This window comes from Cervus canadensis, chromosome 21 (genome assembly GCF_019320065.1).
Source record: "Cervus canadensis isolate Bull #8, Minnesota chromosome 21, ASM1932006v1, whole genome shotgun sequence".
Classification (NCBI taxonomy): Eukaryota; Metazoa; Chordata; class Mammalia; order Artiodactyla; family Cervidae; genus Cervus; species Cervus canadensis.
This window is the reverse complement of record NC_057406.1, coordinates 34011165-34026992: the sequence shown is the minus strand read 5'-3', so window position 1 is coordinate 34026992 and position 15828 is coordinate 34011165. Positions and strand designations below refer to the sequence as shown.

Below are 15828 nucleotides of genomic sequence, written 5' to 3'. Positions count from 1 at the left end.
GTTTTCTACAATGAAGATAAAAAGTTTTGGGACAGCATAAAACCTCCCTTACCTATGGACTCAGTTTTCCTTCTGATGTAATGTATTTTCAGCATCATTAAGTTAACTCTAAGAGCATACTCTTTGCTCAAAGTAGTGGAGTCTAATTTTATAGTATATTTACTTAGATTTCAAGTTACAATTTATCCCTTTTAAAGTTCAGTTTCACGAGTTTTGCCAATGCACAAAGTCAAGGAATGACAGCTGGACTTCCCTGGTGGTCCAGTGCTTAGGAAGCCACCTGCCAATGCAGGGGACACAGGTTTGATCCCCGGTCTGGGGAGATTCCACATGCCCAATGGCAACTAAGCCTGTGTGCCTCAACTCCTGAGCCCAGGAGCTACAACTATTGAAGCACAGAAATCTTAGAGCCCGTGTTTCGCAACAGGAGAGGCCCCCACAGTGAGAAGCCTGTGCACCACGAGAAAGTAGCTTCCGCTCGCTGGAACTAGAGAAAGCCTGCATGCAGCAACGAAGACCCAGGGCAGCCAGTAAATAAATAATATATTTTTTAAAAAGAATGACAGCCGTAGTCATGATACAGAACATTTCCTTCAGCCCAGAAGGACTTACCAGCCAGTCCAGTGGTTAAGACTCTCTACTTCCAATGTGGCTTCCGTCACTGGTCGGGGAACTAAGATCCCATGTGCTGTGGGGTGCAGCCCCCCCAAAAGGTCCTAATGTGCCTCTGTAATCACTGTCCTTCTCCTGCAGCTCCTGGGAAGCACTGATCTATTTTCTGTTCCTCTACCTTTGCTTTTCCAGAACCTGATATAAATAGAATTATCCAGTAGCCGTCTTTTGTTTCTGGCTTCTTTCACTGTTCTTCAGTTGCTAAGTCGTGTCTGACTCTTTGCGACCCCATGGACTGCAGCACACCAGGCTCCTCTGTCCTCCACTATCTCCCAGAGTTTGCTCAGATTCATGTCCACTGAGTTGATGATGCTATCTAACCATCTCATCCTCTGCCTCCCCATTCTCCTTTTGCCTTCAGTCTTTCCCAGCATCAGGGTCTTTTCCAGTGAGTCGGCTGTTGACATCAGGTGGCCAAAGTATTGGAGCTCCAGCTTCAGCATCGGTCCTTCCAATTCTTTCATATATACAATATTTTTTTTTAAATACTATGTTTTCATGATAAATTTTATATTTTAAAATAAAGTGTACAATTGGACCTAAAGTATTTAAGAAGCTCTTAACTAACTTGCAAATGTGTAAAGTTATATAGTTGGTGCCTATATATATATATAAACTATATATATATATAGTTTAGTTATCTTTGGATTTTTACTGAAGAACTAACCCTCAAAAACCTTTTATATTACAGGCAGCCAACAAATTCTAATTAACAGGATTTTTTGTTGTTGCAATTGTGTCACAAGTGAAAAACTGAACTGAACAAAAAATTGGACTCGTTTGGAGTCACCATTACATATATAAGGTAACCTATAGAGAAACAGTTTCCTTGTAATCCTTTGAAATCATTGAAATGCAAAATCTCTAATATACTTTGTTGTGGTGACAGTAATGTCTATGAAAGGCATGCCTTTTTCACTTGTCAGGGTTTCAGTTTTGTGTTTTACATTTGCCTTGATAGTTACTGCAAACAGCTGTAGCTATTCTCTCTTCAGTTCTAACGGCAAGTTCAAAGTCTATCAGATTTATTGTCTGAGCACAGACTGAAGCATAACTTTCAGCTTAAAAAAGACTCCTGGTTGTATTTCTTGTTAGAAAATTTTTAAAATGCACCACTAGGGCATCTTAAAATTTGATTTCATCTTTGGTCGTGAACATGTAACTGCTTAGAAGCAGGACAAAAACAAGGTTTGAACTAGAACCATTCTTTGGGTGATTTTTTTGCACACTGCTAATCCTTTAACCAAATGCTTTCAGGGTCATCCATGACAATTTTGAAAAGCAGCTTTATTGAGATATATTCCACAAAACTCACCCATTTTTAGTATGTGATTCAGTGACTTTTAGTATATTTACATAGCTGTGCAAACGTCACCATAATCTAATTTTACTGCATCTTCATCACCCAGAAAAGAAACCTTGAACTCATTAGCATACATTCCCCGTTTCTCTCATCCCCCAGCCCTAGGCTAATCTACTTTCTGAATAGCAATTATTTTTAATGTGATAAGACTTTTTTTTAAAGCTCTGTAGCTAAAAAGAGGCCACATTTTTATATCTACTCATGTTAAACTCTGTAATTTTAAATATCAACTTGTCATAATTTATTACCTTTGTTAGACTACCTAGATCAATCTGAATTTTTCTAAAAATATTTCTTTTTAAAAAATGATTGCTTCCTTCTTTGAAATTTTTATGCTCTCTCTTTGAATCCTTTGAACATGTAACTAAGGGACAGTTGGTGCTCAGGAAAGCAAATATTAGCCTGAATGTTTCCAGAAACCCCTTCCTTTAGCAATTAACACAAAGTTTACATAACTAAAAATATTTCAGTAACACACATTTTCTCAACAGGTTACTTAGTGAAAGTAAACAACAAAAATTCCAAAATATATGAACAGCAGCACTTTTGTTAAATGTGTTTTTTAAGGTTTAGTTCTGTTTAGGGATTAAAGGAAAACCTGTCCGGTGGGGTGGAGAGATATTGCCTAACTGTTATTTTGTATTCTTTTACTGGTGACCTCAGCCCTGGCCTGAATTTTTACTTCTGGTAAAGAAAACAGTGTTTTTAGTTCTCTCTGTAACAGAGATCTCATTGGCTGAAGACAAGTGCTTAGTTACTAGAAATAGAGTGTCTTAAAGATGGCTTCCCTGGTGGTTCAGTGGTAAAGAATCCGCCTGCCAATACAAGAGACTTGGGTTCGACCCCTGACCCGGGAAGATCCCCTGGAGTAGGAAATGGCAACCCACTCCAGTATTCTTGCCTGGAATATTCCATGGACAGCAGAGCGTGTTGGGCTACACAGTCCATGGGGTCACAAAGTCAGACACAACTGAACGTGCACATCTTAAAGTTATGCATAGACTCAGAAGGAGCAAGGAATCAGAAAACCTAGTCCATTTATGGTAACGTGGCCTAATTTGACATCTTAAAATGAACTTCAGAAGGAGAGGTTGCTGTTAAACTTACTGAGACGTATTTGTTAATTTTATTTTTGTTTATGTATTAGTTATTATTATTGTATAACAAATAGCCACCCCTAATTTAGGGGCTTAAAAGAACAATAAACATGTATTATGTCTCCCAGTGTCTATCCAGAGACCAGGAATTAGGAAAAGGTCTCTCCGGGCACTTGGGGCTCAGTCTTCTCAAGAGCTTCTCAGGTGTCCTCTGAGATTGATCTCATGAAAAGTTTCGACTGGGGCTGACGGTAACCCAGTCCCGTGATTGTCAAGTTGGTGGCAGCTATTGGCAGGAGACCTTAGTTTCTCCCCCATGTAGGTCTTGCCATAGAGCTGGTCAACAGCCATGACATGACATTTGCCTTCTCCCAGAGTGAATGATATCTTTTATTACTAAAAGACACGGCATAGCTTCAGAGTCTCCTAGTCTCAGAAACCAATCCCCCAGGACTTCCCTGGTGGTCCAGTGGTTAAGACTCTGTGCTTCTGATGTAGTGGCTGTGGGTTTGATCCCGGTCAGTGAAATAAGATCTCACATGCTATGTGGCATGGCCAAATTTTAAAACAAGAAAAAAAAATTGTCTGGGTCTTACTTTTATTGGTCACACAAGAGCAGCCTTGTTCGTTGTCAGAAGAGGCTGTACGAGGGCATAACACCAAGGAAGTGAGACTCCCTGGGGGCCTCTGGGAACCTGGCTACACAGCCTATACTGTAAAGCTTTCCTGATAATTTTTGAATGTTATTAGAATGCAAAGGCATTACTTTCTTTTCAAACATAATGTATTTGTATTATACATTAAATATTTTTATATTATATATATATGTAGTCATTATATATTTAGTATGCAATATGATATACATTATGTATTATATAGTATATTATATATGTGTGTGTGCATGCTCAGGCATATCTGACTCTTTGCAACCCCGTGTGCTGTTGCCCTCCAGGCTCCTTTGTCCAGGGGACTTGGCAAGCATACTGGAGTGAGTTGCCATTTCCTCTTCCAGGAAACCTTCCTGGATCAGGGGTTGAACTCACGGTTCCTGCGGTTCCTGCATTGGCATGTGGATTCTTTACCACTAAGCCACCTGGGAATCCCTTGTATATTATATATAACGTGTATCATATTACATATATGTAAAATATATGTGTAATATTATACACATATACATACAAATATGTAATCTCTCCAGTGAACAGCAAAGGCCTGGTGAAAATACATACCTGTTTTAGATTCCAAGACAATTAATGATCTATTCATCGAGACTATGCCATTCGCCTAAAACTATGCTAGGAACATATGTTAAGGGATGTGGCAGAAGTGACAGAGTCATCTCAGAATTTTATCTCAAGGATATATTTGTAACATAGTTTAAGAACGATGTCCTCTGCCAAAAGTTAGGCAAGGACTTCAACCCCAGTCCTCAGGGTTATGCCTGTAGCTCCAAGTTCTTTAGAGAGTATTCTGGTTTTCTCCTGATCCTAAAAGAAAATAGAATGCCTCCTATTAGAAACAGGGACAGTTTGTCCAAACATAGGGCTTCCTAGGTGGCTCAGTGGTAAAGAATCTGCATGCCAACAAGGGAGACACAAGTTCAATCCCTGGGTCAGAAAGACCCCCTGGAGGTGGAAATGGCAACCCACTCCAGTATTCTTGCATGGAGAATCCTTTGGACAGAGGAACCTGGTGAGCTACAGTCAGTGGGGTTGCAAAAATTTGGACACGACTAAGCTCACAGGCATTAATAGCAGATATAGAACTATATGTCACCTTCTCACAGAGAAATGTAGATTCTGGACATGCTTTGTTTTGAGTGTTGGTATGCATCCAGCATGAGTAGATACATTGGAATTTTCCTATTTTTCTACATTTGCTCATGAGAGAAAAGGAAGGTATGCATCAAACTGTTAACAGAGGGCATATGAACACTTATCTACTCCCCACCTTTCTTCTCTTCTGGAAACAAGCCACACTCCCTGATAAACCACTGTCTTCTTGCTCTTGTCAGTTGTTCCAAATGGAAGCTGCCATTCTCTTTTCAATTCTATCTCTTGGGCTGCAGGAATTGCTTAACTGTGTTGCCCTAGAGTCCCTGGTCAAAGTGATTAGTTCAGAGATTAGACTGTGACTCAAATCAAACAAATTAACGTGCTTGCTGAGGGTTTTTTGTAACTGGCTTCTGTTAAGAGGAGAAAGACTTCACCTCGTTCCATTCACAGATGATTCTTGAACTGCCAGGGCCCAATTTCATTCCCAATGGAAAAGAATCTGTCTATGGGAACAGAGGCTTCCCTGGTGGCTCAGATGGTAAAGAATCTGCTTGCAATGTGGGAGACCCAGGTTCCATCCCTGGGTCTGGAAGATACCCTGGAGAAGGAAATGGCAACCCACTCTAGTATTCTTGCCTGGAGAATTTCACGGACAGAGGAGACTGGTGGGCTACAGTCCATAGGGTCACAAAGAGTCCGACACTACTAAGTGACTAACACTTTCACTTTCAGTACCTATATTCTTGTCATTGGTATAGGAATGGGCAGGTGACCCAAACCAGGCCAATCAGAATCCTTTCTTGAGATTTTTGCTGACCCAAGATGGAGAAGGAAGAACTTTCTTCTCATATATTGTAAACAGGTAGGCCTAGAATCTCCCAACAATGGCCATGAAAAAAGCAAGCCTATAATTAAGGAAGAAGACAGCTGAGATCCAGAAAGAAAAATAGTAGAGATTCTTGAGACATTTAGATTCTTGACTCCAGGTATTCCTTAGGCCAGCTTCACTCATACCCTTGATATATTTGAAAACATGATCCAGTAACTTCTCTTTGCTTATGCTAGCTCAAGTAGAGTGTCTATCATCTGCAGCCAAAAAAAATTCTGAGTAATACAATTAATGTATAAAAGTGAAAATGGAATCCTCCCAAACACCTTCTCTAGAAACATTAGTCAAGGCTAATGGATATTAGTGACAGAAACCCAATTTGATCCATCTTAAACAAATAGGGAAATTTATTTGCTTCTATAACCAAGCTTTTGGAGGACCAGGTATGTGAGGGGGCCTGGAGGACTCTAAGAGCCAGGGCTCATGACTAGCTCTAGCCTGTCTTCACTTTTCTCTACCTGTTAACTCCTTTCTCACATGTATGTTAGGTGCTCAGGTGTGTCTGACTCTGCAACCTAATGGACTGTAGCCCATCAGGCCCCTCATTGCAGGCAGTCTCTTTACCAACTGAGCCACCTGGAAAGACAAAGTAAGTACTGTCATACTCAAATTGGTTTCCATGCCTCTCCTTGAACCTGTGGCCAGGCGTGTGGAGAACTTGTGGAGTGTGGAGATCTCAAGATCTTGGCAGTTCCTATCTGGAAGCAACATCTAGGGTGAGGGAGAAGAAGTTTTACCTTTCAAATTGGAAGATAAACTGGCTCTGATATAATCACTGGGGAATTCATTTAAAGTAAGACAGCAGATAGGGACTTCCCTGGTGGTCCAGTGGTTAAAACTTCACCTTCCCATGCAGAGGGTATGGGTTTGATCCCTGTTTGGAGAGTCAAGATCCCATATACATTGTGACCAAAAAATAAATAAATAGAACAGGAGCAATATTGCAACAAATTCAACAAAGACTTTAAAAATGGTCCACATTAAAAAAAAAAAAAAAAACCTTGAAAAAAAAAAAGTATGACAGCAGATGCCACATTTTTGTGTTTACCACAACTCTATAGTGTTCAGTGTTCACATATTTTATAACAGATAGGTAACACTTTGAAAAGATATTCAGTTCAGTTCAGTTCAGTCACGCAGTCGTATCTGACTGTTTGCGACCCCATGGAGTGCAGTATGCCAGACCTCCCTGTCCATCACCAACTCCTGGAGTTTACTCAAATTCATGTCCATTGAGTCAGTGATGCCATCCAACCATCTCATCCTCTGTTGTCCCCTTCTCCTCCTGCCTTCAATCTTTCCCAGCATCAAGGTCTTTTCAAATGAGTCAGCTTTTTGTATCAGGTGGCCAAAGTATTGGAGTTTCAGCTTCAACATCAGTCCTTCCAATGAATATTCAGGACTGATTTCCTTTAGGATGGACTGGTTGGATCTCCTTGCAGTCCAAGGGACTCTCAAGAGTCTTCTCCAATACCACAGCTCAAAAGCATCAATTCTTTGGTGCTCAGCTTTCTTTATAATCCAACTCTCACATCCATACATGACTACTGGAAAAACCATAGCCTTGACCAGACGGACCTTTGTGGGAAAAGTAATGTCTCTGCTTTTTAATATGCTGTCTAGGTTGGTCATAACTTTTCTTCCAAGGAGTGTCTTTTAATTTCATGGCTGTAGTCACCATCTGCAGTGATTTTGGAGCCCCAAAAATAAAGTCTGCCACTGTTTCCACTGTTTCTCCATCTATTTGCCATGAAGTGATGGGACCAATGCCATGATCTTAGTTTTCTGAATGTTGAGCTTTAAGCCAACTTTTTCACTCTCCTCTTTCACTTTCATCAAGAGGCTCTTTAGTTCTTCACTTTCTGCCATAAGGGTGGTGTCATCTGCATATCTGAGATTATTGAAAAGATATTAATCTAAATTATATATTTATTTGGTTTTGGTATTAAATGCTCTCCCCCTGAAGTAATATCAGATTTGTAAGAAATCTCAGAAATCATCTAGTTTGACTACTATTAAAGCAAAATACCTCCTTATGTTGTGCTAAACCAGGGGCTTGAATATCTTTATATTTTCACCTATGATGTGAAGAATGAACGAAAATACATTTCTCTTTGAAACAAAAAATTGAGACATAGACCTAAAGCATAAGTTGACAAAACCAGGAGCTATTAATTCACCTGCAATCTTTGTTTTGCCTTGGGGAAATCACTGTTTATCTGATTTTCTTTTCTTTTCAAAAATGAGTATAAAGGTTTAAATATACTGGGGGGGGGGGGGCGGGCAGTGTGGGTGAGAGCAAGGGCTCCAATATCTTATAAACACAGGATAGGAGGAGCAGTTCTAATCATTTCTTTTGACCATTATGAAAAGAGTATCCATTTCATTAAGGTGTGTAAAATTAGCCTGAAATGTTGAATGGTAATTTAAGTTCAATTGGTATATCCTTTAGAATTTATTGAACACCAACTTGTTTGAGATTCCTTATATGGTACAAAATGTAATCTTTGTTCTCCCCCAAATTCTTCAGTGAGAGTTTTGTTTGCTCTTCAGGGATACTGTCTTTTGTCAGTGAAGTGCTTTCCCCTGAAGTAGACTGAAATCTTAAAGATGTAAGTGGCATTCACAATCATGAATATTTGAAAGAATGCAGAGTGACTATGTCTGTCTTAAGTGTTTAGACGAATATGACATTAAGTATCAAAGCACTAAGAAGGTAAAAATCAATATGAAAGCAAAAATTAAAGAGAGCAATTCTTGCAACATTATGTTTGTCCTACTTGAATATTCAGCAAAATAATAATGGTAACAGTAACCAGTGCAGAAGAACATCAACAAATGCAGATTTCAATCCTGTTCTACCTACTGGCAGTGTGAACTTTGACCTGTGTGGCTTAACCTTCATAAACCTCAATTTCCACATCTAAATTTAAATATATACACACATATATATTTAAGTGTATAAAAATGAATTTAAATATATATATATGAAACATACATATACATATTCTATAGCAGCAACAACTTTGCCGACTTCTGTGGGTTACATGAAATGATTATGTGAACCATGGAGTTTGGAATATGGTAGGCATTCAATAGATACTAGCTGGATTATGTTTATGTCATTCGGTCATGGGATAGCTCCACTGCTCTGAAGGTTATTATGGCTTAAAGAGCAAACTGTAGAACTGTGAAGACAGTGAAACTGGGTACGTGATTGTTGGCAGAGCTCTCTTGGGGTAAAGGTTTCAAGGGGGTCGTGATAGATCTTCCTCCTTCAATGAGTGGAGAAAGGGCAATTCAGACTCCCTTCAGTCTATTTGCCTTTCTCATTCAATGCAGCCTGATGTCTTCTGAACGTGTCTGAGTTCCTCTGACATGCAGCCTAGAAAATGAGTGCTTAACTTAAATGGTACCTGTCCTTCCCTCTCCACCTCTCACCCCTGACACCTTAGGTAGCTTGCTATCTGGCTTCAGTCCTGTCTGCAGCTGTCAGCAGGCAGAGGAGAGAGGTGTTAGGAGACACCACTCAACATGTTGTTGATGTAATGCTTTAGTTGATGCAAGTTTGTGTTTTGGAATAATATTAAAACCAACAGGATGTGGAACTAGAGCCATAAAATTAATTGTGGTTAATTAGCAGAATGATACATTTCCCAATGATGTCAGCTTGACGGTTACAAGAGAGAACTGTCCTTTAGAGAGAGTATGTGATGCTGGAGAAGACTCCTGAGAGTCCCTTGGACAGCAAGAAGATTAAACCAGTCAATCCTAAAGGAAATTCACCCTGAATATTCATTGGAAGGACTGATGCTGAAGCTGAAGCGCCAATACTTTGGCCACCTGATGTGAAGAGCTGACTTACTGGAAAAGACCCTGGTGCTGGGAAAGATTGAGAGCAGGAGGAAAAGAGGACAACAGAGGATGAGATCGTTGGATGGCATCATCAACTCAATGGACATGAGTTTGAGGAAACTCCGGGAGATAGTGAAGGACAGGAAAGCCTGGTGTGCTGCAGCCCATGGGGTCGCAAGGGTCAGACACAAGTGAGCAACTGAACAACAACACGTGGAGACACAGATCCTTTAATCTAGCTGCACTGGTTACTGAGTGGTCACTGCTTTCCAGAAACTCTTCTCTCCCTTTGAAAGGTCAGCATGGTACCATGGGACCAAGGAGTCTAAAATCACTAGCTAAACCAACAAGAGATGGCTGTGTTAAATAGAGTGACAAAGTCTTCGTTTAAATGAGAAAAGTAACTGACAAATGCAACTGAATCTCCAGTTCATTTCTCAATGCATTCTCTTCCTTTGAGCGGCCAAATGCAGGTGGTAGCTTAGTGAGGTAAAGAAAGACAGCCAGGGAGGAAGTCAGTCTCGAGGACATAATTCATCCAGGCCCAGGTGAGCTGCTCTGTCCTTCACAGAGAACAAAAGTCTTTAGTAACTAAGGTGCCACTTCACTGCTCTTGAACTCTTCTCTGCAAGGCTCCATCTGTTTTTGTAAATAAAGCCTTCCTTCATTCATTGTATATACACAGTGGTTTATTTTTTGTGTTTCTTAGTTATAATTAGCACATTCATTCATGCCTTCCTCAAATAACACTCTAAACACCTTGACTAGGGTTTGTTTTGCACTCTGGCAATAGAGTTACATTATGTATCACTAATATCACCCATCCTTTATAGTAAGAAAGTAATCTTATTTTTCTAGTTTCTACTCTCTTTCTCTCCTCTGTCAGCATTAGCCACAAGCCATGGTAATGCTGTATTCAAATTTCAAAGTCCTGGAAGAAGTAACTAGCTGATTCAGGGTCTATGAAGTTATGGTAGTTTTGCCTTATGCATTTTGAGTACTGAGTTGAACTGTGCAGTACTTGGATAGACTCACTGTTCAATAGATGGGTTTTAGGTGACTAGAATTGTTATAAACAAACTTTTGGACAATTTAAAGAAATGCACCTTAATGACTTGGTACTAGATTTTTCTCCCTATTTCTGACTGTGTATGGGGGAATATTTTTAAATTATATTATCCATAATGATTACCATCACAAAAAATTAGGTGGCTGTCTCAAACTGTAAAGAGTCTTATGTGACCTCAGGATAAAAAAGTATTCCGGGCAGCTCTTGGTAAATTATCCCATGATCTAAATAGCCATTTTTTTAAAAAAGAACTCCATCAAAACTGGGAATATGTAAGTATTTTTAAGTGTTAGAGTAACAAGTACAATAGTAGCAAAAGCTTGCTTCCACAAATTGTGATAAGGTTTTGTTCAGTTGCCCAGTCATGTCCAACTCTTCACGACCCCATGGACTACACCACGCCAGGCCTTCCTGTCCCTCACCATCTCCTGAAGTTTGCCCAAGTTCATGTCAACTGCATCAGTGATGCCATTTAGTCATCTCATCCTCTGTTGCCCTCTTCTCCTTCTGTCCTCAATCTTTCCCAGCATCATGGACTTTTCCAATGAGTTGGCTGTTCATATCAGTTGGCCAGAATACTGGAGCTTCAGCTTCAGCATCATTTCTTCCAATGAGTATTCAGGGTTTATTTCCCTTAAGATTGACTGGTTTGATCTCCTTGCCATCCAAGAAACTCTCAGGAGTCTTCTCCACACCACAGTTCTAAGGCATCAATTCTTTGGCACTCTGCCTTCTTTACAGTCCAGTTTTCACAATCGTACATGACCACTGGGGAAACCATACCCTTGACTGTATGGACCTTTGTTGGCAGAGTAACGTCTCTGCTTTATAACACACTGTCTAGGTTTGTCAGCTTTCCTGCCAAGAAGCAATCGTCTTCTGATTTCATGGCTGCAGTCACCATCTGCAGTGATTTTAAAGCCCAAGAAGAGGAAATCTGTCACTGCTTCCCCCCTTTTCCCCTTCTATTTGCCATGAAGTAATGGGGCCAGATGCCATGATCTTAGTTTTTTCTTAATATTGACTTTTAAGTTGGCTCTTTCACTCTCCTCCTTCATCCTCATCAAGAGGCTCCTTAGTTAACAACAAGTGATCACAATTAATGACAACATTGTGATTCCTGGGACTGAATCATGATGATAATCACAGCAGCTCAACCTGTAAAGTAATGCAATCTGTGTCCTACTTTGCATAAGATATTGAACCAAATTGTCTTTCTTGAAATACATTCTATATAAATCAAATACAGTATATCAAGTAATAAACTCAATGTCTCTTTGAAACATTTTTTCAAGTCAGTTTTTATATTGGGGAGTTCCCTGGGGTCCAGTGGTTGAGAATCTGCCTTCCAATGTAGAGGACACAGGTTCGATCCCTGGCCCAGGACAATCCCACATGCCAAGGGGCAGCTAGGCCTGTGTGCTGCAACTCCTGCACGCTGTAGAGCCCACACTCTGCAACAAGAGAAGTCACTGCAACGAGAAGCTTGCACTCCACAACTAGACAGTAGCCCCCACTTGCCCTGACTAGAGAAAGCCTGTGCACAACAAAAAGACACAGTGCAGCAAAACAATAAAAAGCTTATGTTGAAATAATTTCAAATTTACCAAAAAGTTTTAAGAATAGTACAGAAAACTTTGGTATACACTTTATACAGATTCACCAAGTGTTTTAATTTGCTACATCTTTTATCAGTCTGTTATTTTTTGGACCATCGTAGTGTGGGTAGCCTACATCATGTCCGTGTGCCACAACTACGGAGCCCAACCTCATGCCCGGGCTTAGTTGCTCTGCATCATGTAGGATCTTCCTGGACCAGGGATTGAATCCATGTCCCCTGTATTGGCAGGTGGATTCTTTTTTTTTTTTTTTTTAAATGAAATGGTCAATTTTATTCAAATTCTCCAAAATTTATACTAAATACGCTGTTTCTAAAAGGTTTCACCTTTATATAATGGTTTTATTATTTCACCTTTCCTTTAAAGGTTTTTCAATTTTCCTGTACAAGTTCTTCAATAGAAGCCAGAGTCCTGAGCTGCCCAGTTAGGAGCCTCTGACCTACTATTCTGATTAAGTTTCTTCTCAATATTCATGGCCAACATCTGGCTTCTAAATGAAAGGCTTTTGGTCTTTTCAATCACTTGCTGATAGGGTGAGACTGCATTGTTACCCATAACCACATGACCTAATTTAGAATCAATCTTGGCATCCAGCCTTGCATTTCTAATCAAATTTACAATCCACCTTTCAGCTTCTTCTGGAGTCATGTTCAGTTTATCTGCCAACATGTTAATGCTGATACACTGATGGATGCGACAAAAAGTCTCAAATATGAAGAGACGGGCATTTTCAATGAAATCCTCAAGACAAGCCACCAAGAAGAAATCATTCACTAGTACTGATTCACATTCCCTTAGCTTTTTCTGAGCCCCATCAAAGTCAAAATTGACATATAAGCATTCAACAAATTCTGTAATTGGGTCTTTATATGTGTAAGACTCCTGTTGAATAACTTTGACCAGATCTTTTAGCACCTGCCGGCGTTTTCGAACATCTTTGTTTGTTATGACTGCTGTGGTCAAATAGCGAAGAATATGTGGACACATCGTTTGAATTGCATTAAGGTACTGTGGCTGGTAAAGGAAGAGATCAATAATGTTATCGCGCCCTTTGGGGTGATTGAAGAAAACAAACAGAGACCAATGTATGAGCCATGTCCGCTGCTGAAGAGACTGAAGTGGAGAACTCACAGAATTATTATCTATGGTCTCTTTTAGCCATGTCAGGTCTTCCATGGCTGCATCCCAATTCTGCATTAAGATTTCAGAGGCCAGTTTTCCCCAGAGTGAACTCAAAGCATTTCTATCTGTTGCTGGAACCAACACTCTAAAGAAGTAAAGATATTCTGCTGCTCCAGAGTAATTTCCACATTCATACTGGAATTTTGCATACCTGTACAGTGTATCTAAATATTCCTGGCAGGTGGATTCTTAACCACTGGACCACCAGGCAGGTCCAAAGATTATGTGTTCTTACAAAAGAGATGTTATGCCCTTCTCAAGGTATTCCTTCCATGATGGACACGTGATATCCATCTCCACTGGCAATTTAACTTTGGTTAATTAGTCAAAGTATAGTCTTAATTCTCCCTGTTTGGCTACTGGTTTTCCCACTTGTGATTGTTACACAATCTATGGGGTCATGTCTATTCTTTAGACCATGTTTGCACCATATGTCAGGACCATTACAGAATTTCTAATGTTTCTTTTTTCTAAGTGTGTAATGATTCTTGCTATGTTTCTGTAAAAAAAAAAAAAAAAAAAAAAAGTTAGCATGTCCATATATAATGTTGATATCTAATTGAGTTCAGTAGAATATATAGTGGTTGAGACTACAACCTCTAGACTTGCATGGCTTGGGTTTGAAATTTCAAACCTATTTCACCACTTTTCTGCCAGAAAACTTTGATAAGTTATCCTGTGCTTCAAATTTATCATCTATAAAATTTGGAAGGTGAGAATACTGCATTGGCTATACTCCAATATAAAATAAAAAGATGTTATAAAGGAAAAGAAGAAAAAACAACAAAAAAAGAAAGTGTTCCCTTTTATCATCATCTTTTCTTATTTAAGCTGCTGATGTTGTTGATTACATAGTTCTACTTAGAAAACAGATGCATAAACACTTCTTCCTTTCCTTGGTGTATTTTCTATCTTAGTTGTTATGGATGCAAGTCTTCCTTTAAAATATGCTTTGTGTGTACTAAAGTAAACCAAAGCTGAAGCTGACCTCACAGCACACATCATCATTCCTTCATTTCTCCAGTTTTCCGTTTGCCTCCTTCAATGCTCCCGATTATCTTTTGTGCCTTTTGAGATCAGGGTTCCTCCTGTGACCCTCTTGAAAGGAAGGTATTCCGGGCTTAAAAGTCAGACAGACTTTCATTTTTTTTTTAACTTTTTATTTTATATCAGAGTTTAGCCGATTAACAATGTTGTGATAGTTTCAGGTGGGCAGAAAAGGGACTCAACCATACATATACACGTATCCATTCTCCCCCAAGCTCCCCTCCAGGCGGCCACATAGCACTGAGCAGAGTTCTCTGTGTTAGTAGGACCTTGGTGGTTACCATTTTTAAAATAGGTGTGTGTACATGTCCATCTCAACCTCCCTAACTATCCCTTCCCCCTTGGCAACCATAAGTTCGTTCTCTAAGAGATAAACTTCCATTTGAAACTGGGATTTACCACTTACCAGCTGAGTGAACTTGGGAGAATTGCTTAGCCTAGAAGAGGGAGACAGAGTTTGAGATGGTTGGATGGCATCACCCACTCAGCGGACATGAATTTGAGCAATTTCCGGGAGTTGGTGCAGGACAGGGAAGCCTGGAGTGCTGCAGTCCATGGGGGTCACAAAGAGTCGGACACGACTGAGTGACCGAACAACAAAACAAGTCTGAACCTTGTCTGTAAAATGTAGAGTAGTTGCAAGGTTTGGATGACACTAAGCAAAATTCTATATGTAAAAGCTTAAAGTATTTTGTCTGGAGTTCAAGGTACTTGTCAATGGCATCCTCTTGCTCAGCTCAGTCTGGGAACCTGTGTTGGCCTCATGAGTCTCTCTCCATGGAGTCCCTGAAACTGGTCCAATTCCCTTCAGGACAGGATTTCTTATCCTGGGAAGATAGCAAGCATCTAGATGATGAGGTATTTTCCAAAAGTACCTCAACAGGCTAGTCCAGGTTTTCTTACCCTGGGAAGCAGAGATCCTAAAGCTCTGGAACCCTGAAGACTGCGTGAAGAACGCTGGGGTTGCGAAGGCGTGAAGAGCAACTTTGCCTATTCTCACTGGCGTGACTGTTGTCCGTGCTGACATAGCAGACATTCTTGCCCTTTCTAGTTCTGCTCCATAGCAGCCCTGCTTCTTTTTCCATTTTTTTTTAAATTTTTTTATTGGGGTGTAGTTGCTTTACAATGTTATGGTAGTTTCTACTCTACAGCAAGTGAATCAGTTATAGATGCATGCACACTCAGTCATGTCCGACTCTTTGCAACCCCGTGGACTGTAACCTGCCATGCTCCTTTGTCCATGGGATTCTCCAAGAAAGA

At 40.0% G+C, this 15828-nt stretch overlaps 1 protein-coding gene across 1 annotated transcript; it reads right to left on the bottom strand.

The window, feature by feature from the left end:
- Positions 1-12580: 12580 nt before the first annotated feature.
- LOC122423150 (eukaryotic translation initiation factor 3 subunit E-like) lies at positions 12581-15604 on the bottom strand. The gene is made up of 2 exons (XM_043439919.1): positions 15472-15604; positions 12581-13709 (listed from the first exon to the last, which is right to left on the bottom strand). The coding sequence occupies exons 1-2, from the start codon at positions 15602-15604 to the stop codon at positions 12733-12735; spliced, it is 1110 nt and encodes a 369-aa protein (XP_043295854.1). The 3' UTR covers positions 12581-12732.
- Positions 15605-15828: the final 224 nt, after the last annotated feature.